The 26,182-nt window shown below is 47.2% G+C and overlaps 1 protein-coding gene across 3 annotated transcripts in view; it reads right to left on the reverse strand.

Moving 5' to 3' along the window:
- Window positions 1–25,338, reverse strand: part of EPG5 (ectopic P-granules autophagy protein 5 homolog) — a 96,012-nt gene extending 70,674 nt beyond the window's left edge. For all 3 annotated transcript variants that reach the window (XR_005556850.1, XM_039344538.1, XM_039344537.1), the window contains exons 1-13: window positions 25,209–25,338; window positions 16,306–17,166; window positions 14,742–14,988; window positions 12,848–12,984; window positions 11,082–11,189; window positions 10,236–10,309; window positions 9,334–9,439; window positions 7,498–7,612; window positions 5,202–5,352; window positions 3,820–3,975; window positions 2,262–2,419; window positions 1,204–1,358; window positions 915–1,055 (exon numbers count right to left, since the gene is read on the reverse strand). Coding sequence is in view for 2 of the 3 variants with exons in the window: in XM_039344538.1 (XP_039200472.1) it covers window positions 915–1,055; window positions 1,204–1,358; window positions 2,262–2,419; window positions 3,820–3,975; window positions 5,202–5,352; window positions 7,498–7,612; window positions 9,334–9,439; window positions 10,236–10,309; window positions 11,082–11,189; window positions 12,848–12,984; window positions 14,742–14,988; window positions 16,306–17,166; window positions 25,209–25,265 (2,466 nt within the window). In the remaining variant the exon portion in view is untranslated. The remainder of the gene's footprint in view (window positions 1–914; window positions 1,056–1,203; window positions 1,359–2,261; window positions 2,420–3,819; window positions 3,976–5,201; window positions 5,353–7,497; window positions 7,613–9,333; window positions 9,440–10,235; window positions 10,310–11,081; window positions 11,190–12,847; window positions 12,985–14,741; window positions 14,989–16,305; window positions 17,167–25,208) is intronic.
- Between the last annotated feature and the right edge of the window lie 844 nt (window positions 25,339–26,182).

Below are 26,182 nucleotides of genomic sequence, written 5' to 3' on the forward strand. Positions count from 1 at the left end.
AGGGAGGGAGGGAAGGAAGGAAAATGAGGGGAAGGAAGGAAGGAAGGAAGGAAGGAAGGAAGGAAGGAAGGAAGGAAGGAAGATTAGAGCGCGGGAGGGAGGGAGGGAGGAAAATGAGAGGAAGAAAGGAGGGAAGAAAGATTAGAGGGAGGGAGGGAGGGAGGGAGGAAGGGAGGGAGGGAGGAAGGAAGGAAGGAAGGAAGATTAGAGCGCGGGAGGGAGGGAGGAAAATGAGAGGAAGGAAGGAGGGAAGAAAGATTAGAGGGAGGGAGGGAGGGAGGGAGGGAGGGAGGGAGGGAGAAAGGAAGGAAGGAAGGAAGGAAGGAAGGAAGGAAGGAAGGAAGGAAGGAAGGAAGGAAGGAAGGAAGGAAGGAAGGAAGGAAGGAAGGAAGGAAGGAAAGGAAGGAAGGAAGGAAGATGAGAGGGAGCGGGAAGGGAGGGAGGGAAGGAAGGAAAATGAGGGGAAGGAAGGAAGGAAGGAAGGAAGGAAGGAAGGAAGGAAGGAAGGAAGGAAGATTAGAGCGCGGGAGGGAGGGAGGGAGGAAAATGAGAGGAAGAAAGGAGGGAAGAAAGATTAGAGGGAGGGAGGGAGGGAGGGAGGAAGGGAGGGAGGGAGGAAGGAAGGAAGGAAGGAAGATTAGAGCGCGGGAGGGAGGGAGGAAAATGAGAGGAAGGAAGGAGGGAAGAAAGATTAGAGGGAGGGAGGGAGGGAGGGAGGGAGGGAGGGAGGGAGAAAGGAAGGAAGGAAGGAAGGAAGGAAGGAAGGAAGGAAGGAAGGAAGGAAGGAAGGAAGGAAGGAAGGAAGGAAGGAAGGAAGGAAGGAAGGAAGATGGGAAGAATTATTGGTCTTGGCAAAGCATTTTCCTTCAGATAGAAAATTCGTGGCTTTGCTCAAAGGTTTGAGCAGTTCTTACCATGCCGACACTCTCAATGGTCTCCCTGACTCGGTCCAGCACGACAGAAATCATGGTTGGATGAACAGCAGTGATGGAGGCCAGGAGCTCTCGGCCAACTTTTGAAAAAGTTTCTCTTGTGGAAAGACAGACATAAGATATCTGAGGGGAGATTTAAAAAAAAAAAAGGAACATTTTAGAAACACTCTCCTCCAAACTTTAACCAGGACTTAGTGCCCTTCCCAACATCTTCTAGACATCCCCAATTCCAGCACCCGTTCCTTATATGCTTTAGCGTCTTCTTGCTCACCTCATAGATCTCCAGCACCACCACTTTCACGAAGTCCTCATCAACGTCCTCCCGTTTGGTCTGGGCCATCTGGGCAAAGGTGGTCAGCAAGCAGATCTCCTCAGAGCTGTTCATGGATTGTAGGTAGCGCTCAAAGGTCTCCAGATGGGCCGGATCTGTTGGGTGGCAACAAAGCCAGGCTGTTATTTCTTTCTCTTGAAATATGTCTAGCCTGTTTACTGTCCAGGGGAAATCCTATGGCTTCCAAATTTCTTTGGTAAGGTATAAATAATAAAATACATCTCACTCTTTACTCTAAACTTGACAATAGTCTATATTATTTCTGAAATCCTCTAGATGGTGTTATGGCACCAGGTTTGAAAGCGGGAGACTGTGAGTTCTAGTCCTGCCTTAGGCCTGAAAGCCAGCTGGGGGACTTTGAGCCAATCACCAGGGGAGGGTGAGTTCTAGTCCCGCCTTAGCCACGAAAGCCAGCTGGGGGACTTTGGGCCAATCACCAGGAGAGGGTGAATTCTAGTCCCGCCTTAGGTCTGAAAGCCAGCTGGGGGACTTTGGGCCAATCACCAGGGGAGGGTGAATTCTAGTCCCGCCTTAGCCACGAAAGCCAGCTGGGGGACTTTAGGCCAATCACCAGGGGAGGGTGAATTCTAGTCCCCCTTAGCCACGAAAGCTAGCTGGAGGACTTTAGGCCAATCACCAGGGGAGGGTGAATTCTAGTCCCGCCTTAGGTCTGAAAGCCAGCTGGGGGACTTTAGGCCAATCACCAGGGGAGGGTGAATTCTAGTCCCGCCTTAGCCACGAAAGCCAGCTGGGGGACTTTAGGCCAATCACCAGGGGAGGGTGAATTCTAGTCCCGCCTTAGCCACGAAAGCTAGCTGGGGGACTTTGGGCCAATCACCAGGAGGCTGTGAGTTCTAGTCCCACCTTAGCCATGAACATCAGCTGGGTGACCTTGGACCAATCACATCCGCTCTGCCCAGCCCAAGACACGTCACCCACGGGCTCAACACACACCCACACCCACACACACCCCAGAAGGATAAAGCAAGAGGGGAAACCTTTGAGTTTCTGCTTCAACTCAGCGAGCTGCAGGGTGGAGGTGAACTTCTCCAGATCTTCGCTTCCGTCACAGTGCATGATGGAGAAGAGCTTCCAAAGCATATCGCTGGAGAGGATCCCGTACGGCATCTCGGACATGAAAAGCCAGACTCCCAGTCTGTTGGGGATGGAAAGCCAGCCAGGAAGTATTTATTACAATAAACTCTTAAATCAGCGGTTCTCCACCTGTGGGTCGGGACCCCATTTGGGATCTAACGACCATTTCACGGGGGTCGCCAAACAACGCAGTCCGCCATTTTTCCCCCCCTTTTCCTTAGCTGTGCTACTCCCTTTTATTCTATTGGCTTCTGAAAGCCAATAGAATAGACTCTCTTGAACAGAGTCTAATTCTATTGGCTTTCAAAAGCCAATAGGAATTGTCCAGGCTGTCTCTGCCCTGCTGAGCCCACCAGAAGTCCCATTCTGCAAACGGTGCTGCACCAGTTGAGTAGTCCTCGACTTACGACCGGTTGAGTAGTCCTCAACTTACGACCGGTTGGGGGTCACGGCATTAAAAAGGTTGAGAACCACTGTCTTAAATGATTTGGAGTTTTTTTAAAAAAAATAAAAAACACAAGGTAACTGCTTGCCGAAAATTGCCCAACATAAATGGTTTCTTCCCACAGACATTATCATTATCATCATCATCATATCCAGATCTGCTAACCCAGATCCTTGGTAAGCACTCGATAGGTAGACAAAAATGTCAAAACCATTCTGAATATCTGGTTGACTGTGCAATCATCATCAATAATAATAATAATAATAATAACAACAATAATAATAATATCCACATCTGCCCATCCCAGGTCCTTGGTAAGGACTCGATAGGTAGGCAAAAATGTCAAATCCAGTCTGAACATCTGGCTGATTGTGTGATGATCAATAATAATAATAATAATAATGACAACAACAACAATAAAATTGGAAGGGATCTTGAAGGTCATCTAGTCCAACCCCCTGCTCAGGCAGGAAACCCTATACCTTTCCAGACAAATGGCTGTCCAGTCTCTTCTTAAAAACTTGTTGTTTCAGGTTGTTCCACTGGTTAATTGTTCTCACTGTCAGGAAATTTCTCCTTAGTATTCCAGGTTGCTTCCCTCCTTGATCAGTTTCTATCTGTTGGTTCTTGTCCTGCCTTCAGGTGCTTTGGAGAACAGCTTGACTCCCTCTTCTTTGGGGCAGCCCCTGAGACACTGGAAGACTGCTATCATGTCCCCCCTCGTCCTTCTCTTCCTTAAACTAGACATGCCCAATTCCAGCAACCCTTCCTTGTATGCTTTAGCCTCCAGTCCCCTGATCATCTTTGTTGCTCTTCTCTGCACTCTTTCTAGAGTCTCAGCATCTTTTTTACATCGTGGTGACCAAAACTGGATGCAGGATTCCAACTGTGGCCTTACCAAAGCCTTGCAAAGTGTTATTAACCCTTCATGTGATCCTGATTCTATCCCTCTGTTGTAACATGCTGCCTGCCCCAGACTGGAATTAGCACAGCGGATAAGATTTCATTTTCCCAACCTTTTTGCTTTCAGGACATGGAGTACCGCCCTCAGGAAAAACTCATCAAATTCCACTTGCAGCTTCTTCAAGGAATACGGCGCCATCGTGGGGCCGCTCTCTTTCGCACAGCTGACAAATTGGGCCCAGTGATCACTCACGTGGCACAGCGTCATCCTGGAGGATCAGTTGGGGGACAGAGAACAGAGAACAAGTGTTTTAATAAAAAAGAGCATTTGTAGCCCAGGGTTGAACTCTGGGGTCCTTGGGGCTCTCTGAGCTTGGATGGGGGGGGAGTTCCTTGCACACATTTCATGACCCAACTAGGTAACATCATCAGTGCTAGAAGGGAAGAGGAGGAGGAGGAGGAGGAGGAGGTGGAGGAATACTGGGGGGGTGCGTGGTGCTCTCTGAGCTTGGTGGCTTTTCTTGCAGACGTTTCATTACCCAGCTAGGTAACATCATCAGTGCTAGAAGGGAGTGAGATTTGTGGAGAGGAAGAGGAGGAGGAGGAGGAGGAGGAGGAGGAAGAGGAGGAGGAGGAGGACTGTGGGGTCCTTGGTGCTCTCTGAGCTTGGTGGTTTTTCTTGCAGACATTTCATGACCCAACTAGATAACGTCATCAGTGCTAGAAGGGAGTGAGATTTGTGGAGAAGAGGAGGAGGAGGAGGAGGAGGAGGAGGAGGAGGAGGAGGAGAAGAGGAGGACGACTGTGGGGTCCTTGGTGCTTTCTGAGCTTGGTGGTTTTTCTTGCAGACATTTCATGACCCAACTTGATAACGTCACCAGTGTGAGTCAGTGTGGGGTTTGTTTATATACAGTAGCTTCTCCTGCCTTTTTGGGTGGGAGTGTGCCTGTCTACCTGACATTAGACCCTAATCAAGGACCTAGAGAGCTCGTTCCATCTAATGGTTAAGGTGCCAGGCTGAAAAGCAGGAGACGGTGAGTTCTAGTCCCGCCTTAGGCATGCCTTCATGGGTGACTTTGAGCCAATCTGGGTGACTTTGAGCCAATCATCATGAAGGGTTGAGTTCTAGTCCCACCTTAGGCATGAAAGCTGACTGGGTGACTTTAAGCCAATCATCATGAGGCGTTGAGTTCTAGTCCCGCCTTAGGCATGAACGACAGCTGGGTGACATGGGCCAATCACCAGTCTTATTTTGGGGGAAACACAGTGGTCCTTCAAGTTGGTCTTATGTTTTCTCTTTTATGTATTCATTTATTAATAAATTATTATTAATAATTATAATAACATTATAGTCATTATAACCATATTATAATAATTAGAATAATAATAATTATTAATAATAAGAATAATAAATTCAGCTAATAATAATAAATTCAGCTGTCCTCATCGTGCTCCTTTGCCCAGCTCGGAGCAAAAGTGGACGTGAACGCCTTACCTGATGAGATGGCCAATCCGTTTCACAAACTGCCTGTAACGCGCTCGGTTGAAGGTTTCCAGCCCCACAGCAAGAAGATTCACGACCGAATTAGCGAAGGCAAGCATTTTCATCATTGTTTGGGAAGTTGTCTTCTCGGGGACATAGCTGCCTGCTCAAAGGAAAGCATTCCAGAATGGAAAGAGCAGTTAGGGCGGGGTTTCAGCCAAGACAGGGAGAAGAGAGGAAGGGGTGTGTGTGTGTGTGTGTGTGTGTGTGTGTGTGTGTGTGTGTGTGTATAGGAACGCGCATCGACGAAAGGGGTGCATTTAGAGCGCAATTCGATCACCTGGGGCCGGTGACGCGCTTCAGGAGTCGGAAACAGGCGTTTAGCAATCATATATAGGTTTTCTCTCAGCGTTTGCCTTTTAACCCTGACGATGTCGAGAGTTATCGACGAAAGCTAGGTTGATTAAATTCTATTTTCTTACTCATTCTCTTGGTGATCGTTATTTTAGCAACATATATATATATTGCTCCTAAAAGCACGAAGCCAAAAGCACCAGCCTGAAGATGACGAGACTTCGTCGAAATGTCGCCAAGACACTTCTAATTTTACATGGGAGAAAACCCGAATAACCAAAGACCTACATATATATATCACACTCACAAATACCAGCCTGAAGATGATGAATGAGACTTCGACGAAACGTCGTCAAGACACTTCCAATTTGACGCGGGAGAAAACCTGAATAACCAAAGACCTATACATATATATATATATATATATATATATATATATATATATATATATATATATATATGTTTTCACGGATATAGGTATATAGGTATGCAGGTCTTGGCCTATTCGGGTCTTTTCCCGTGTAAGATTGAGAGTGTCTTGGCGACGTTTCGACGAGGTCCCACTCATCATCTTCAGGCTGGGGTCTTCGGCTTCGTGCTTGTATGAGCAAAGTGTGATTGGAGCTGCCGTCTCTCTATATATATTGGTGGGGGTGTGTGGAATGCTGGCTTAGTTGCTGTAGGTGGGTTGGTTGGCTGTGTTGGAGTTATTGTTTGTGGATTGTTTGGTTGTTTCGTAACATCCTGAGTAGCTGAGGTGCTGGCTGTGTGCCCATTAGTCTTTTGTGTTGTAACGACCTGGGTAATGGGCTGTGTGGTGACATCCTGAGATCTAGTGTAGTGATATCCTGGGTTCTGTGTTGCAGAATATGCCAAGACCTGCATATATATATATATATATATATATATATACGTGTGTATGTATGTATCTAGAATGCTGTATGTTACACCCTGTTGCCCAAATATGGGAGAGAGAAATCTTTTGCCTTGTATCAGCTCAAACTAGAGCCATCCACAGGCAGCAGTCACAACTGTGACATCATATACATTTCTAAAATTTGGATTGCTAGCAAAGAATTAAGGGAGAACTGGAATAGCTATTTCGAACTCTTTAGTTCTTTTCAACCAGACATACCCATTTCTAGATAACTCCTCCCCTGTTTCTTCCCTCCCTAACACAGTTGGCAAAAGTGAGACAGAGCCTGTGGCCTAGAGGTTAACACAGCTGCCTAACATGCAGGCAGCCCAGGTTTGAATCTCAGAAGGGTATGCCTTGGCGTAGAGCAGAGGTGGGGAACAATGGCCCCTTTATGATGGGTGGACTTCAACTCCCAGAATTCCTGAGCCAGCATGGGGGAACTGTGGCCCCTTTATGACTTCAACTCCCAGAATTCCTGAGCCAGCATGGGGGAACCGTGCCCCCTTTATGACGGGTGGACTTCACCTCCCAGAATTCCTGAACCAGCACGCGTGTCTCAGAAATTCTGGAAGTTTAAGTCCATCATGGCTGGCTCAGGAATTCTGGGAGTTGAAGTCCACCCGTCATAAAGGGGCCATTGTTCCCCACCTCTACTCTACGCCAAGGCGCACCGAACGCTGTTATGTCAGGTGAATTCTACATTTTTTACCCCTTCTCCCTTTTATTTTTTAATATACTGTACTCCCCCCCCCACACACAGACCTCAACAAATAAACACACTCAACAAATACACACAGACCTCAACAAATAAACACACAAATAAACACACAACAAATAAACGCACCACTGTATTGCAAGCCCCAAAGAGCAAATGCTTTAAAATCAAGACAGAGAATCTTATGCTGGCCCTCCCGGGGGAGGGGTGGGGGGGTCTACATTCCCGAATGAGTTCTGCTGAAAAAGTCAGCTGCCTCTCCTTTTAATTTAATTTTTAAAACCCTGTGAATAGAGAGTTGGCTGTACGAAGTGGCTCACCTTTAGCATCAAAGCCAAGCATGTGCTGGAAGAGTTCGTGGAAGGGGAACTGAGTCAAAAGGGCCACCAGGTCATCTTCGAGAAGAAGGACCCAACTAGTTTCGGGATCTTCATCCTACGAAGAAAAAGACACCTGAGTCAAGAACCTGCGTTTTTTTGTACTGCTAAGGCTGAGTTCGTTTGAGGCGCCAGGCTAAAAATGGGAGGCCGGGAGATCTAGTCCTACCCAAGACACGACAGCAGCTGTGAGCCCCTGGGCCGATGTCCGCCCTGCCTCAGCTTGGACCTTTAAGTAAGAGCGATCCTTGACTCCATTGGATGAAAAAGGAGTATCGGTTACTATAAGTCAGACATGTCAAGCACAAGGCCTGGGGGCCGGATGCGGCCCGCGATGTGGTTTCATGTGGCCCGCGAAGCCATCCTGGAAACAGTGAGGGAACGCCCCCCCTGCCTTGGCCCAGGCCGGCCGGGAGCCAATGTACAATTTTGCGGTGGCCATCTATGCTGAAAGGCATTCAGTCTTAGCTCCACAAGGCCGTCTGGAAACAGCGAGGAACCGGCCCCTGTTGCGTCAGCCCCGACCCCTAGGTGCATGCTGGGGAGGTGTCACCCTTTGTGAGGAATGGAGAAATGGACCATACCTTGGCGCTTGCCCCGGTCCCACCCCCTTCTGCCAGAGACCCTTAGATCTGTTCCAATCCTGCCCAGGCCCCCACAGGCACCCTTGACGTGATGTAGAGCTAGCCATGCCCACCTAATAGGCCATACCCACTCCATCCATGCCCACCCAGTAGGCCGCACCCACCCTGGCCAAACCCACCCAGCCCCCCCCCCAAGGGCAACCGCAATGCTGATGCGGCCCTCAATGAAATTGAGTTTGACACCCCTGCTATAAGTCGAGCAGAATACAGGAAAGCAAAGCCAGATCTGAGGTTCCCGCGCCAAATTCCCCAGTCACCAGAAGGCAGGACGAGAAACAATGGTTGGAAACTGATCAAGGAGAGGAGCAACCTGGAGCTAAGGAGAAACTTCCTGACAGTGAGGACAATCAACCAGTGGAACAGCTGACCACCAGAAATCGTGGGTGCTCCATCACTGGAGGTTTTTAAGAAGAGACTAGACAGTCACCTGTCTGAGACGGTATAGGTTCTCCTGCTTGAGCAGGGGGCTGGACTAGAAGACCTCCAAGGTCCCTTCCAGCTCCTATTCTTTATTCTATTCTATTCTATTTCCTAGTTTCTATTCTATTCTATTCTGTTCTATTCTATTTCATAGTTTCTATTCTATTCTATTCCATTCCATTCTATATTTTCTATTCTGTTCTATTCTATTCTATTCCATATTTCCTATTCTATTCTATTCCATTCCATTTCATTCCATATTTTCTATTCTATTCTATTCTATTCTATTCTATTCTATTCCATTCCATTCCATTCCATTCCATATATTCTATTCTGTTCTGTTCTATTCTATTTCACAGTTAACAACCATGTTATTCATTTAAAAACTGCAGTGATTCACTTAACAGATGTGGCAAGAAAAGTCGTAAAAGGAGGCAAACTTCGCTGAATAAATGTCTCAGCATCATAAATTTTGGGCTCAATTGTGGTTGTTGAGGACTGCCTGCATTTCACCCGAGAATAATAATAATAACAACAACAACTTCACTGTTTTTCCTGCTACAGTGTTCATACTAGTCGCTAATTTTTTTAGAAATGCAGCCTATAGCTATAGCAAGCTGCTCTCTCCATCTAGCTGGAAAACTAAACCCAAAACTAGCCAAAAAGCTTGAGAGTTTGCGTTCAATGGACCTTAAAATCCTCTTTTCAAGAATACCTCTTCTCCGCCTTCGTCGACTAAAGTCCAGTTTCCAGATCCCGGCTCGGATGAGGAAAGACTTCGTTCGCTCGGCTTCATATGGCACATAAATTCCGCTCGATTTCTGCAAGGATATAAAATACGGCAGGCTTTGGAAATGAGGAAGACACATCAATGGCTGAGGAATTCTGGGAATTGAAGTCCACCAGTCAGAAAAGGGCCAAGTTTGAAGACCCCTGTCTTAAAGGGACAGGGCATCCGCAGCCCAAGAGCTGCCCATTTTAGCTAAGCTCTATTAACAGAGGGGTAGAATCAAGATTATGTGAAGTTTTAGTACCACTTTATAAGGCCTTGGCCAGACCACGCTTACTAGATACTGCGTCCAGTTTTGGTCATCATATTATAAAAAAGATGGTGGACTTTGGAAAGGCTGCAGAGAAGAGCAACAAACAGGATCAGGGGACTGGAGGCTAAAACACATAAGGAACGGTTGCTGGAATTGGGTATGTCTAGTTTAATGAAGAGAAGGACGAGGGGGGACAGGATAGCAGTCTTCCAATATCTCAGGGGCTGCCCCAAAGAAGAGGGAGTCAAGCTATTCTCCAAAGCACCTGAAGGCAGGACAAGAAGCAACAGACGGAAACTCATCAAGGAGAGAAGCAACCCGGAACAATAAGGAGAAACTTCCTGACAGTGAGAACAATTAACCAGTGGAACCACCTGCCTCCAGAAGCGGTGAATGCTCCAACACTGGAAGTTTTCAGAAGAGACTGGACAGCCATCTGTCCGAAATGGTATGGGGTTTCCTGACTGAGCAGGGGGTTGGACTAGATGACCTCCAAGGTCCCTTCCAACTCTGTTGTTCTGTTATTTCTTCTCCCCCACCCCCCAAAGAAACACATTTTGCACTTGGAACCTACTTGGCAGGAGACATGAGCAAAGCGAGGGCCTGCATGAAGTGAAAGACACCAGATGGGTTATCTAGAATCTGGATCTGAAAGAAAAGGGGGACAAGAGTGAAATTAGGTTTTTAAAATAAAAAATAAAATAAAATAATAAAATAAAATAATAAAATAAAAAATAAAATAGTAAAATAAAACAAAATAAAATAAAATATAAAATAAAATAAAGTAAAATAATAAAATATAAAATAAAATAATAAATAAATAAAATAAAATAATAAAATGAAATAATAAAATAAAGTAAAATAATAAAATATAAAATTAAATTAAATTAAAAAATAAAATAAGTAAAATAAAGTTAAAATATAAAATAAAATAATAAAATAATAAATAAAATAAAATAATAAAATATAAAATATAAAATATAAAATAAAATAATAAAATAAAATAAAATAAAATAATAAAATAAAAATTAAATAAAATAAAATAGCACAAACTTGAAGCCGAATGTCACAGATGCTGAATTTTCCGAATTCTGAAATTTGTAATTATACAACTGTATCGAGTACTATGCAAAACATTTATCTTGACCAAAACACTTTTTTTTTCCCTTTCAAATTAAAAAGATTACTTTTCTATCTATGTCCAGGTAGATTTCATGAGTATCTGAAAAATCAAATGGCTTATTATTATTTACTCAATAATCTAATAAAATGTTACAAATCAAATAATAATAATAATAATAATAATAATTAAAAAGTATATATTTGGACTCCCAAGCAACCACAAAGGTTTTCTCCATCATAAAAAAAAACAAAAGAACCCACAACCGAGGCCCTTACAGAGTAAATCAAACATCTGCACCTGGATAAATGGAGCGGCCCACTTGCTCACGCCGGCTGGACACCGGAGGATGTGGTTTAAGAGGAAAAGATGGTCTCCTGGAGAAGCCACCCTTTGCAAGAGGGCGACCTGGAATGGAGTAAAATCACGTTCAATACCAGCACCGTTGCTATCCATTTATTAAAAGTCTGCAGCAGCATTGGGCAACCTCATCTGAGCTTGGAAGCTAAGCAAAGTAACAGCCTGGTTTATACCGGAGGCCAACAGACATTCTTAGAGCTATAGACTCGACTAAGTCTACACCCCAAAAATGACAGTGGGAACTGAAACTGTCTATAGGTCTGTGGAGCTTCTCGATCAGACAGCTTGTGGTGATCCCAAAAATGCTCCCCCCCTCCCCAAAAGGCAAGTGAACTTTCTTGGTTTTTTTTTTTTCTTTGCAAGAACTGAAGAAGCTTCTTGGATGAGAAGCAAAATGTTCTCCAAGAGGAGGAAAAAAAAAACACACCCCAGAAAGTCCACTTGCGTTTTTGGAAAAAGCACCTTTAGGACCCCTTTGCATAACTGCTGAGAAAACCAGGTGAACAGGTCCCCGTGAAGTCAGCGGAAGTCAAATATAACGCACAGCCTTTGATTTTCTCCGGCGCTCAAACGAAGCCCGGCTCTCCCTAAAAGGACTACAATGCCAGAAATTCATCAGAGGTTGCTCTTTTTAAAAAAAAAAAAAAAAAAGCCTTATTTAATACTCAGGGTTTCTATTGTCATCTAAACAGTGCCTATGGGTCTGTGTCCCTGACACGCAAAATTATGGTTTAAAAAAACAAAACAAAAAAAACACAAACACTCCTGCTAAAGTTTGCTCCCCCTTTCAGCCAGAGCAGTGTTTACCGGGTGCAGCGACTTGAAGATTTGTGGACTTCATTTCCCAGAATTCCCTGGCTGGGGACTTTTGGGGAATTGGACTGCACATATCTTCAAGTCACTGAGGTTGGGAAACATTGATTAGAACAGAGGTCACCAACTTTTGTCGTTTGGTGGACCGGAGGAAAAGGGAGGGGGAAGCATTATACATGCGTGCGTGCGCGTATGCACGGGACCGCCCGCGTGATACTCGCTAGCCCTGTCCTGTTCTTGTGCGGTGCAGCACCTCGTTCCTGCGCCTTGTGGCGCCGCGACGTCTGTTTTTGCACGTTGCAGCGTCGCGGCGGTATTTTTTTTTTGTGTGCCTACTGGCACGGCGGGGCCCCGTTTTTCCGCCCAGTGGCACAGCGGTGGCCCGTTTCCGCACCCTGTGGTGCACTGGCGTCCATTTTTGCACCTTGAAGTGTGGCGGCGGTCTGTTTTCACCCCCCAAGGTGCCCATTTTTGCACCCTGCGGTGCAACAGCGGCCCATTTTTGCACCCTGCAGCACTAGCACAAATGAGGGTGTGCGGGCACACTGGCCAGCCTGTCCCACGGCCCAGTAGGCCATGGTCCACTATCGGGCTACGGCCCACAGGTTGGGGACCCCTGATCTAGAGCAAGGGTCTCCAGCCTTGACCACTTTAAGACTTGTGGACTTCAACTCCCAGAATTCCCCAGCTGGCTGGGGAATTCTGGGAGTTGAAGTCCACAAGTCTTAAAGTGGCCAGGGTTGGAGACCACTGATCTAGTGGATGCATAGTCCAAACTAATCCAGATTGAGGACAGGCCCCTCGTAAGCCAGGCCTCAGGACTCCCTGAAGTTTCACCCTTCTACTCCGGCTTCGAATTGGGAGCTGGATGGCGATAAAACGAGGTTGCTCACCAGCTTCCGAAGCCACGAGAGGACATCGCTCTGGAACTGTGGGTCCTCAGTCGCCCGACGGGTGAAGCTGAAGAGAACGCTGATGCAGTCTTTCAAGGGCCCCAAGTCCGAAGATGGGGAAGACGCTGTTTTCAGAGCTGTCGAAAGAGGGGGGGAAATGGTTTTGAGAGACCCCCAAGGAGATGGGAAAGAGCGTCACTGATGGCGATGCTGGCGTTCGGGATTCTTGGTGCACAAGCGGGATCCCACTGCATCCTGGACCTCCTATACGCTTTCCCACAGGGAGACTGAGAAAGGAGGGAGGTGCTCTGGATGGAGATGAGCAGGGTTTATTGCCTAGGAAAAAGGGGCGAATGCGTTTTTAATTGAACAACGTCCTCTGATTGCATTGGAGGAGGAGGAGGAGGAGGAGGAGGAGGAGGAGGAGGAGAAGGAGAAGGAGAAGGAGAAGAAGAAGAAGAAGAAGAAGAAGAAGAAGAAGAAGAAGAAGAAGAAGAAGAAGAAGAAGAAGAAGAAGAAGAAGAAGAAGAAGAAGAAGAAGAAGAAGAAGAAGAAGAAGAAGAAGAAGAAGAAGAAGAAGAAGAAGAAGAAGAAGAAGAAGAAGAAGAAGAAGAAGTAGTAGTTGTTTAACGAAGAGAAGGACAAGGGGGGGACATGATAGCAGTATTCCAATATCTCAGGGGCTGCCATAAAGAAGAGGGAATCAAGCTATTTTCCAAAGCACCTGAAGGCAGGACAAGGTGGAAACTAATCAAGGGGAGAAGCAACCTAGAACTACGGAGAAACTTCCTGAAAGTGAGAACAATTAATCAGTGGAACAACCTGCCTCCAGAAGCAGTAAATGCTCCAAAACTGGAAGAAAAGGACTGTGAGATCCTTGGTGTTCTCTGAACTTGGTGGTTTTCTTGCAGATGTTTCATGACCCAAAATAAGTAACATCTTCAGTACTAGAAGGGAATGAAGATTGTGGGAGGAGGAGGAGGAGGTGAAGAGGAACTGTGGGGTCCTTGGTGCTCTCTGAGCTTGGTGGTTTTCTTGCAGACATTTCATGACCCTAAGTAGGGAACATCATCAGTGCTAGAAGGGAGGGAAGGGGTTGCAGAGAGGAGGAGGAGGAGGAGGAGGAGGAGGAGGAGGAGGAGGAGGAAAGGACTGTAAGGTCTTTGGTGCTCTCTGGGTTTCGTTATTTTCGTGCAGACATTTCATTACCTAACTAGAGAACATGTTCAGTACTAGAAGGAAATGAAGATTGCGGGAGGAGGAGGAGGAGGAGGGGGGGGGAGGAGGAGGAGGAGGACAATGACCTTGGGATGCTAGCTGCTCTCTGAGCTTGGTGCTTTTCTTCCAGACCTTTCATGACCCAGATACGTAACATCATCAGTGCCAGAAAGGAGTGGGATTTGTGGAGAGGAGGAGATACAGCATAATAATAAAAAAAAACCACAATTGCAACATTCTCAGTACAGGCAGCCCTCGAGTTACGGCAACGCAGCCCCACATTTCCTGCCGCTCAGAGAGCCGTAAAGCTGCTTCTGCCCCACTGTACAGCCTTTCCTACCTCGGTGGCTTAAGTGAATCGCTGCAGTTCAGTCAGTAACAACGGTCGCTAAGTGGATCTGACTCCCCCCCCCTTAACTTGGCTCGTCAGAAAGTCGCAAAAGGGGATCCTGTGACCCCAGGAAAACTGCCACCGTCGTAAATGTGAACCAGTGGCCCGGCGTCTGATCACCGGAGGAATTTACCTGCTCATTAAGGGTGAAAAACGGCTTTTTCCAGTGCCCTTCTAAGTGTTGGCCACTAAACAAATCGCTGTAAGTCGGGGACTGCCCACAGAAGCAGTGTCAGCCTTTGGGGAAGTGGGGGGCTTGATTTCACGGTCTGGTCAGCCACCCACCTGTTGATTCCGGCGGCTGAAGGCCCAGCGACCTTAACAAGGGGGAGGCCCTGAGCACGTTGTGGAGGTAAGACTCCACTTGCAAACGGGACAACACCGAGGTGTACAAGTGCAGGGCGAGGATCTGGTGCAGGTGTTCCGTCTGGAGGTCGAGGAGCTTCTTCAGCTCTTCCAAGGCTCCTTCGTTCACCTCGACCGTCTGGTAGCGGTGAAAGCCGGAGACTTTGCATTGATCGGCGCAGACGCCCTGCGAGGAGGACAGAGAGAAAAGGAAAAAATAAATAAACAAAACAACGTTCAACACAAGGGCTAGGCAGTCGAGGGAGATTCTCAAGTCATCCAGGTCGTGGTTAATCCCAAAGGTGCTTTTCCGCGAGACGACAAAACAAGCACTTCGCAGCCGCCTGCCACAACATTAGGAGAGCAAACCCATCGGGACAAAATTCAGCCGTCCATCTGCATTTAAAGGACAAAAAGGCCGCTCTTTCGAAGGCAGCAAAGTCCACGGTTTGGGCAGAGAGGACCGCTGGTTTGAAAGAGGGATCTAAGAGGCCATCTATATAATATGGAATAGAATAGAATATGGAATAGAATAGAATATGGAATAAAATATGGAGTGGAGTGGAGTGGAATAGAGTAGAATATGGAATGGAATGGAATACAATACAATACAATAGAACAGGAGAAAGAATAGAATAGGAGAAAATAGAATAGAATAGGAGAAAATATGGAATAGAATATAGAATGGAATGGAATGGAATGGAATGGAATAGAATAGAATAGAATAGAATAGAACAGGAGAAAGAATAGAATAGGAAAAAATAGAATAGAATAGAGTAGAGTAGAGTAGATAGAGTAGAGTAGAGTAGAATAGAATAGAATAAAACAGAATAGAATAGAAAATATGGAATAGAAATTATGGAATAGAAAATAGAATAGAATAGAATAGAATAGAATAGAATAGAATAGAATAGAATAGAATAGAATAAGGAATAGAATAGAATAAAATAAAATAGAATAGAAAATATGGAATGGAATGGAATAGAAACAATAGAATAGAATAGAATAGAATAGAATAGAATAGAATACAATAGAATACAATACAATACAATACAATACAATACAATACAATACAATACAACAGGAGAAAGAATAGAGAAAGAATAGAATAGGAGAAAGAACAGAATAGAATAGAGGCTGGAAGGGACCTTAGAGGTCTTCTAGTCCAGCCCCCTGCTCAAGCAGGAGAACCTATACCATTTCAGACAAAACTGAACAGCCCTCCCTCAACAGAGGGAGAGGGATATGACATTATCTATCTCCAGTGTTAAAACAGAGTCCTTTCAGCAGTCCCAAGAAGGCTCCACACCCATGATTCAGAGATCTGAATCATGGGATTTAAATGATAATGAAATTGTCATAGTATTTTCTGCTTGAGTGGGGTGGAGGGAGTGGACTGGAAGATCTCCAAGGTCCCTTCCAACTCTTGTTATTCTGTTGTTCTGCCCCAAACCAGCTTCCCTTAACCCCCCCTCCCCCCCCCCACACACACACACAAACACACCTGGGCACTCTGCTGCTGATCCCGGAAAGTCCACAGGCGGTCTTTGACGCTTTCACCATCCAAGGAAAGGCTTTGCAATTTGGTCTCGGCGAGCAGCAGCTGCTTCCGACAGCGGCCGTAGTTGAGCACCAGCTCGTAAAACGCGTGGCGGTCCTGGTGGGCCACGCTGCCAAATTCCTCCGCGTAGGCCTCTACGTTCTCCAGCCAGGAGCAGGGCTCAAAAATCTTTAGCTGCTCTTTGGTAAAAGGAGCGAGTTCGGGATGGGCTGGAAGTGCCGGATACAAAGCCTCCGGCCGATGCCGCCATTGGAACGTGAACTCCGGCAGTCCTTCCGATAACAACGCCGAGAGATCGGGGTACAGGTTTTTAAAGAGGGGGGTCTCCGGGTGTGCTTTCACTCCCGTTTCGGGAAGAGAGGCCGGGGCACGGACCTTTTCGGAGAAAGGGGCAGCTGGATCTTCCGCAAGGCTACTCCGGGGTGCAGTTTCGGCGGGAGGAGTGTGTTTTCCCAACAAGTCACCGATCGTCTTGACGTTAACGGCGCCTTCCTTGAGACCCTGCCTCTCTGCCATTTTTGCATCTTTCTCCTCCTGCAAAATGTTTGCACCCGGTTCTGCGCCCAGCAGAGGTTCGGTCTGAGGGGCTGCTGGGGGTCCTTCATTTTCAGGGGTTAGCAGGCTTGGTGGCACTTTGGGGTCCCGGTTCCCAGTTTCCTTCTGGGGGGCTGCAGGGCAGGGTCTGGATGATGAAACGAGTCCTTCGGGCGTGCTTTTCTCCTGCAAAGCCTCTTCATCAATCTTTTTGTCCAAAGAAAGCTGAGCTATCGTGCTCTCCTTCTCTTCATCCTTCTTCTTCTTTTCCTAGTGTGAATGAAAACAAATTAAAAAAAACAAAACACCCTAATCACCAAGGCAAGAAAAAACAAAGGCACAGGTATAGTATAGGTCAGGGGTAGGCAACCTTGGCTCTTTTATGACTCGTGGACTTCAACTCCCAGAATTCCTGAGCCAGCCGTGCTGAGGGGAAAGGGAGAGGTTTCCAAGCTGAGCCAGGCTGGCAGAGGGAATTCTGGGAGTTGAAGTCCACCAGTCATAAAAGGGCCAAGTTTCAACAGCCCTGGTTTGAATATTTAAATATTTTTTCCTCACGGTCACATGATTAAAATTCAGGCATTTGGGCAGGGATAGGCAACCTTGGCTCTTTTAGGACTCGTGGACTTCAACTCCCAGAATTCCTGAGCCAGCATGAGAGAAACTTTGGCCCCTTCATGACTCGTGGACTTCAACTCCCAGAATTCCTGAGCCAGCATGAGAGAAACTTTGGCCCCTTCATGACTCGCAGACTTCAACTCCCAGAATTCCTGAGCCAGCCATGCTGAGGGGAAAGGGAGAGGCTTCCAAGCTGAGCCATGCTGGCTCAGGAATTCTGGGAGTTGAAGTCCACCAGTCACAAAAGAGCCAAGGTTGCCTACCCCTGGCCAACTGAATGTATTAATAATAATTATTATTATAACATTATTATAATAATTATGCTATTATAATTATTAATAATAATTTATTAATCATAAATAGATTAAAAAGGAAACATAAGATAAACTTGAAGGACATTTTGATGAAACTGCAGGCTTGGATCCAGACCAGGGGTCTTCAAACTTGGCCCTTTTATGACTGGTGGACTTCAACTCCCAGAATTCCTGAGCCAGCCATGCTGAGGGGAAAGGGAGAGGTTTCCAAGCTGAGCCATGCTGGCAGAGGGAATTCTGGGAGTTGAAGTCCACCAGTCACAAAAGAGCCAAGATTGCCTACCCCTGGTATAGGTGGTACCTGGCTCCATACTAGTAACTGTGACAGGGATCTCGGAGTCCTAGTGAACAATCCCTTAGATAGGAGCCAGCCGTGTGCTGCAGTGGCCAAAAAAGCCAACACAATGCTGGGCTGCATCAAGAGAGGGATAAAATCAAGATCACGTGAAGGGTTAATACCGCTTTACAAGGCCTTGGTAAGGCCACACTTGGAATACAGCGTCCAGTTTTGGTCGCCACGATGTAAAAAAAAGATGCTGAAACTCTAGAAAGAGTACAGAGAAGAGCAACAGGGATGATCAGGGGACTGGAGGCTATAACATAAGGAACGGTTGTTGGAATTGGGGGTGTCTAGTTTAATGAAGAGAAGGACGAGGGGGGACAGGATAGCAGCGTTCCAGTATCTCAGGGGATGCCCCAAAGAAGAGGGAGTCAAGCTGTTCTCCAAAGCACCTGAAGGGAGGACAAGAAGCAACGGATGGAAACTCATCAAGGAGAGAAGCAACCTGGAACTAAAGAGAAACTTCCTGACAGTGAGAACAATTAACCAGTGGAACAACCTGCCTCCAGAAGCGGTGAACGCTCTGGAAGTTTTTAAGAAGAGACTGGACAGCCATTGGTCTGAAATGGTGTAGAGTTTCCTGCCTGAGCAGGGGGTTAGACTGGGTGACCTCCAAGGTCCCTTCTAACTCTATAATTATAGTTATAATTATAATGATTATAATTATCATCATCACCATCATCAGGAATAAGACACAACAGAAAAGCCTATTCAATACAATGAAGTGACCGCCACACTGGTTTTACCCAAATAACAAGGATCGTTTAACACTTTAGGCCGGAAGTCTCCAACTTTTAAGACTTGTGGACTTCAACTCCCAGAATTGGCTGGCTGAGGAATTCTGGGAGTTGAAGTCCACAAGCCTCAAAGTTGCCACAGTTGGAGACCCCTGCTTTAGACCCCAAGTAGCAACATCCATCTTATGTCAGGTCCCCAAAGCCTTATTGTTTTCCTTGCATATCTACTTTTGTGCTTTTGCTTTGGGGCCTGCCATTCTGCTGGGGGGAGGGGGGAACATTTGCTTTCCCTTGGAATAACTTTCGCTTTCTGCTTTCCTCTATCTTTTCTTCCACCTCTATCCACTAGAGAAAGGGATGTGTCTCCCTTATCAGGGGGACTGTTACGGAGAAACGAAAGCTGGAGAAGATCTTGAGAGGCCTGCCAGCTGTGCCGGTGACTTGCACATCGTGCCACCTGTGGATTGGCTAGATTTCAAATGGACATTATGACTGTGGTGGGAGGAGAACTATTACTGGTTTAACTATACCAGGGGTAGGCAATCTTGGCTCTTTTATACTCGTGGACTTCAACTCCCAGAATTCCTGAGCCAGCATGGGGGAACTATGGCCCCCCCTTCATGACTCGTGGACTTCAACTCCCAGAATTCCTGAGCCAGCACGGCTCAGCTTGGAAACCTCTCCCTTTCCCCACAGCATGGCTGGCTCAGGAATTCTGGGAGTTGGTCCTCGAGTCATAAAAGAGCCAAGGTTGCCTACCTCTGGTCTAGATCTAGTCCACACGCTGACAACTGAGTCCAAAATTCCCATTCCTAAGCAAAGCAGTTGCTAAGTTCCCCCATGCTGGCTCAGGAATTCTGGGAGTTGAAGTCCACGAGTCATAAAGGAACCAAGGTTGCCCACCCCTGGCTTAACCACTGTGGCAAGACAGGTCGTAAAAGGGGGGGGGACTCATTTAGCCACAGAAAGTTTGGGCTCAGTTGTGGCTCAGTCGTAATTTGTGACATCAAATTATTTTTAGGGTTTTTTTTTTCTTGTTGCATTGTTTGCATTCTGCCACCTATCTGAGCCTTTCAGAGAATGGGGGGGGGAGTTTTATATCTGAAGGGGAGGTACTTACAGTTTAGAATGTCTTTTTAATTTTTAGAATCAATTACCTTGTTATGCTATGTTATAGCTGTGCAGTTTGGTTCAATGGTTCTGACAAAATTTCAAGGAGGACATTTGCATCCAGAGAAGGAAGAAGGAAGAAGGAAGAAGAGGAGGAGGAGGAGGAGGAGGAGGAGGAGGAGGAGGAGGAGGAGGAGGAGGAGGAGGAAGGAGAAGGAGAAGGAGAAGGAGAAGGAGAAGAAGAAGAAGAAGAAGAAGAAGAAGAAGAAGAAGAAGAAGAAGAAGAAGAAGAAGAAGAAGAAGAAGAAGAGGAGGAAGAATCCAGTATAACAGAAGAAGAGCATCAAAGACTATTAGGGGACTAGAGGCTAAAGCATATAAGGAACGGCTGCTGGAATTGGGTATGTCTAGTTCACAGGTCGGCAACCTGCAGCTCTGGAGCCGCATGCGTCTCTTTGAGCCTTCCCCTGTGGCTCCCAGCCTCTGCCATTTGCAGAGAGAGACAGAGACAGAGAGAGGCAATTGCGCTTCTCTCTCTCTCTCTCTCTCTGTGTGTGTGTAAAAGAGAGCGCACTCACAGTGTTCTTTGAGGAGCTGAAAAGCTTATTGGGCGGAGCTCCTCCCTTTGCTGCGTCTCTGCAGGAAACAGGAAGGGCAGGAGAGAGCTAGCTAGCCCAGCTATGCTGGCTCAGGAATTCTGGGAGTTGAAGTCCATGAGTCATAAAAGAGACGAGGTTGCTTACCCCTGAGGTTGTTGGACAACAACCTGAAGCTTGCCAGGTGAGCAGCAGATAGGAGGGGGGGGGAGAAAGAGAGAGAGAGAAAGGGAGGGGGAGAGAGAGAGAGGAAAGAGAGAGAGAGAGAAAGAAAGAGAGTGGGGGAAGAGGAGTGGCAGACCAAGGGCAGATAGAGAGGGAGGGAGAGAGAGAGAGAGACCCTTTTGACATCTAAAATGAAGATAACACTGCATATATCCTTTTTTTACCTGTGTGTATGTGTGTATGTATGTATGTATGTATGTATGTATATATACACATACACACACAGGTATGTATATATATATATACACATACACACACAGGTAAAAAAAGGATATATGCAGTGTTATCTTCATTTTAGATATCAAAAGGGTTTTGTGGCTCCCGGTGTTTTGTTTTTGGTGGGAAACGGGTCCAAGTGGCTCTTTGAGTGTTTTGGGTTGCCCACCCCTGGTCTAGTTTAATGAAGAGAAGGACGAGGGGGGACAGGATAGCAGTATTGCAATATCTCAGGGTCTGCCCCAAAGATGAGGGAGTCAAGCTATTCTCCAAAGCGCCTGAAGGCAGGACAAGAAGCAACGGATGGAAACTCATCAAGGAGAGAAGCAACTTAGAACTAAGGAGAAACTTCCTGACAGTTAGAACAATTAACCAGTGGAACGACCTGCCTCCAGAAGTTGTGGATGCTCCAACACTGGAAGTTTTTAAGAAGAGACTGGACAGCCATTTGTCTAAAATGGTATAGGGCTTCCTGCCTGAGCGGGGGGTTGGACTAGAAGACCTCCAAGGTCCCTTCCAACTCTGTTATTCTTGACTCTCCCAATGCTGAAGGTTCCAGTGATGAACATAGATGATATGGGGACTGGAGGCTAAAGAACAGTTGCTGGAATTGGGTTATGTCCTATTTAATGAAGAGACGGATGAGGCATGACATAATAGCACTCTTGCAGTATCTCAGGGGCTGCCCCAAAGAAGAGGGAGTCAAGCTATTCTCCAAAGCACCAGAAGGCAGGACAAGAAGCAACGGATGGAAACTGATCAAGGAGAGAAGCAACCTACAAGTAAAGAGGAATTTCCTAACAGTGAGGACAATTAACCAGTGGAACAGCTTGCCACCAGAAGCTGTGGGGGCTTCATCACTGGAAGTTTTTAAGAAGAGACTGGACAGCCGTTTGTCTGAAATGGTATAGGCTTTCCTGCCTGAGCAGAGGGTTGGACTAGACGACCTCCAAGGTCCCTTCCAACTCTATTCTGATGAAACCATAATTCTTACACACGAGTGGCTGCGTGTTTAAAAACAGCTGAAACAGTAGACAAGACACAAACACCCCTCAAAAACCTGAACACAACAAGATCGCCATTGAAACTATTGCAATAAACAATGGGGGGGGGGAATCCCTCTTTAGCAACTTCTTAAGTTTTGAAAGACCTTCCTTATCTCACAAGACTTTCCTAGTTAATAAATAAAAAAAAGCTTTCTATCACAAGACACACAAAGCACCCGGTAAGTGTCAAGGAAGAATCACATGAGCATGGTCATGTTACACAATCAGCCTTGGTTTTAACTCCAGATTAAACCTGATCCAGAAAGGGTTTCACAAACCACCATTGCATTTCAACACCAAAAGAGTTGCCAGTTCTCCACAGGTAATCCCAGGTAATCCTGAATTTGCAACACTTCATTTAGTGCGACGTCAGCGCTGGAAAAAGCAAATCACGACTGTTTTCCACCCTTACAATCACTGCAGCATTCCTCCGTGGTTATATGATCAGAATTCAGACATTATTGGAAAGAGAGAGGAAATATTTTTGATCTTCTAATATTAGACTTAAACTAAAAACTTACGTATATTACTGAATTACTGTTTAACCCAGACAACATGTATTAATGGCTTTGATTTATTAGAGAGGATACTGTATTATTAATTAGATGGCTGAATATGGTGGAAAATAGATAACTTTTAGAAAACAGAGCAATATTATAATCAAATAGATAAGATGTATACCCGGAATATTAGACTTTGGTATGAAAAGAGAAAAAGGGAGAAGTTGAGATAAGGGGAATTTTTGGTCACCTAAAAAGTACTTGAAAATCAGAAATAATAGTGTTACTTTGAATATTGACAGGAAATTAAAGCCTGGAAGAAAAAAAAAAAAGCAACAACAGGACATTGATTGTATACAAGGATTAAGTGCAAACGCAATTAAGATATGCATAAGCTAAAAATTATCAATAATGGCAACAAAGATGTTTTTATTTAGTTGGTAACAATAAGAATTGTACTAACCCAATATGAGATAACAGATATTAATGGAAAAGGAGAGGAACTATTTGATGTTGTAACGTAAGATTTATACCAAAGATTTATGTATGCGATTGAACTATTGATTAACCCAGTCATCATGTTGCTTTTTAAATATTCAATTGTAAAATGAGAAAATCAATAAAATATTATATATGAAAAACGCTTGGCAACTGGCATGTACCTGTGACGGTTGCTGTGTCCCGAGATCCAGGGATCAACTCTTGCGACTGTCTGACAAGCAGAGTCAACGGGGGAAGCCCGGATCAACTTTAACGACCGTGTTGCTAAACTGCAGTGATCCGCTTAAAGACTATGGCCAGAAAGGTCGCAAAATGGGGCAAAACTCACTTAGTGAACGTTTCACTTAGCAACCGATATTTTGGGCTGTGAAGTCGAGGATTACCTGGATTTCCAGGCCTTCCAAATCAGTTTCCAGCGATTAAAATTGCAGATTAGTGCACAAGCAAATCCTACACAGGGGGTGGGGAACCTTGGCTCTTTTATGACTCGTGGACTTCAACTCCCAGAATTCCTGAGCCAGCCGTGCTGGGGGAAAGGGAGAGATTTCCAAGCTGAGCCATTCTGGCTCAGGAATTCTGGGAGTTGAAGTCCACCAGTCATAAAAGAGCCAAGGTTGCCTACCCCTGAACTAGACTCTAGGCCTAGGGTAGGGGTCTTCAAACTTGGCCCTTTTATGACTCGTGGACTTCAACTCCCAGAATTCCTGAGCCAGCCATGCTGAGGGAAAAGGGAGAGGTTTCCAAGCTGAGCCATGCTGGCTGAGGGATTCTGGGAGTTGAAGTCCACGAGTCATAAAGCGACCTAGGTCAGAGGTAGGCAACCTTGGCTCTTTTATGAGAGACAGCTGTGTTGATTTGGCTCTAACGGGGGCAGCAGCAGCTTTTCAAGGCCAAATGAGCCCCAGGTGTGATCCAGGGAGGCCTTTTCTGGATGAGGGGGAGCCCACCTGACCCCCCCCCAGCCACTTGGGAGGGGAAGAGAAACAGGCAGTGTAGAACCAAATAAAGGAAGGGGGGGGTTATAAAATAAATCTCAACTCCTCATTAAGAGGAGCCAATAGACCCTCCAGGGCCAGGAGCAGCATATCTTACTGGGCCCTTCTAATGGTATTTCCAGGCTTCGTTCACCTCCTCTAGCAAAGAGTGGGACTACATCTCCAGGCATCCACAGCCGGCCTACCTTTTGGGGAGGGGGAAATGAAGCCTCCTCTCTTTCCCCTCTCTCCCTTCTCTCTCCCTCTCCTCCCCCTCCCTCCATCTCTCTCCCTCCCCCCTCCCCCTCCCTCCCTCTCTTTCTCTGTTCGTTCCCTTCCCTCCGTCTCTTCCTCCCCTCCTTCTCAACCTCCCTCCTCCGTCTCCCTCCCTCCCTCTTTGTCCCCTTCCCTCCATCTCTCTCTCCCTCCTTCTCTTTCTCCCCTCCTTCTTCCCCTCCCTCCCTCTCTCTCCCCCCATTCCCTTCCCTTCCTGTCTCTCCCTCCCTCCTTCTCCCCCTCTCCATCCCCTTCCCTCCCTGTCCCTCCCCCTCCCCGTCCCCTTCCCTCCCTATCTCTCCCTCCCCCCTCCCCCTCCCTCCCTGTTCCTTCCCTTCCCTGTCTCTCCCCCCTTCCGCCCCTCCTTCTCAACCTCCCTCCCCCCTCTCTCCCTCCCTCCCTTTGTCCCCTTCCCTCAATCTCTCCTTCTCTCCCTCCCCTCCTTCTTCCCCTCCCTCCCTCTCTCTCTCCCCCATTCCCTTCCCTTCCTGTCTCTCCCTCTCCCTCTCTCCTTCTCCCCCTCTCTCCGTCCCCTTTCCTCCCTGTCCCTCTCCCTCCCCCTCCCCTCCCTGTCTCTCCCTCCTTCTCTCCCTCTCCCTCCCCTCCTTCTCTCCCTCCCTCCCTCCCTCCCCTCTTTTTCTCTCTCTCCCTCCCCGCCTCACTCCCACCGCCTGGCTGGAAAGCAGAGCGCTTTTAAGCCCCCGCCGAGAGCGACGGGGAGTTGTAGTCCACCCCGTCGACGTCCGCTGGGAACCATGGGCTGCGTGGTGCGACCCCTGGCGCGGGGCGGACGGGCGAGCGAAAGGGCTTCCCCGGGGGAGACGATGGGCATGGGAGTCCCGCGGCCCTCCCGGGTTACCTTGGCTCTGACCCGGCCGGCCTTGCTCCGGCTGCGGGGCTTGACCACCTCCGCCATCCGCCCGGCCGCCGCTGCCCTCCGCCGTCCGCCGGCTTGTTGTTCCAGCGGCGCCCGGAGGGGCGGAGGAGGCGTGGTCAGGGTCACGTGAGCAAAGGGGCGGCGCCCCGCGACGCCGCGAAGGGAAGAGGCGCCAACCGCGTCCAATCAGAGGAGAGGGCATAGCCCCGCCCACCCGTAAGTTTTCTCCCGCGCAAGAGCCTGGAAGTGGACTTCAACTCCCAGAATCCTCCAGCCAGAAGAGGCGAAAGTCTGAACGCCGAATTCAGAGCAGAGCATCCTGGGAGTTGAAGTCAAAATCTCTTCCGGGCTTCTGAGCTGCAGAAACACGGCTTAAAGCAGCCCCTAGAAGAGAATGGCGTAGGAGGCTGGAGATGCGCCCCTGTTTTAAGCGCACCCTCGGGGGGGGGGGAGGGGGAACAGAGGAAGGTGGCAGCACCTCCAAGGCTTCTGCTTATTGGAACAGCACAGCAAATGGGAAGGGCTGCTTGGATGGGAGACCACCAGGAAATCCCACCAGGCCAGGCTAGTTCATCTGTCAACATACCAGGGGAAGATGTGGGAAACTGCTTGCGTTCTCTTTCTGGGGGGAAGACACCCTAGATCAGTGGTTCTCAACCTGTGGGTCGGGACCCCATTTGGGGTCGAACGACCATTTCACGGGGGTCGCCAAACAACGCAGTCTGCCATTTTCCCCCCCTTTTCCTTAGCTGGGCTCCTCCCTTTTATTCTATTGGCTTTTGAAAGCCAATAGAATAGACTCTCTTGAGTAGAGTCTAATTCTATTGGCTTTCCAAAGCCAATAGGAATGGTCCAGGCTGTCTCTGCCCTGCTGAGCCCGCCAAAAGCCCCATTCTGCAAACGGGGCTGCACCAGTTGAGTAGTCCTCGACTTACCACAGGTTGAGTAGTCCTCGA

Source organism: Crotalus tigris, unplaced genomic scaffold, assembly GCF_016545835.1.
Source record: "Crotalus tigris isolate CLP2741 ecotype Arizona unplaced genomic scaffold, ASM1654583v1 scf7180000017929.1507224028:355905, whole genome shotgun sequence".
Lineage (NCBI taxonomy): Eukaryota > Metazoa > Chordata > Lepidosauria > Squamata > Viperidae > Crotalus > Crotalus tigris.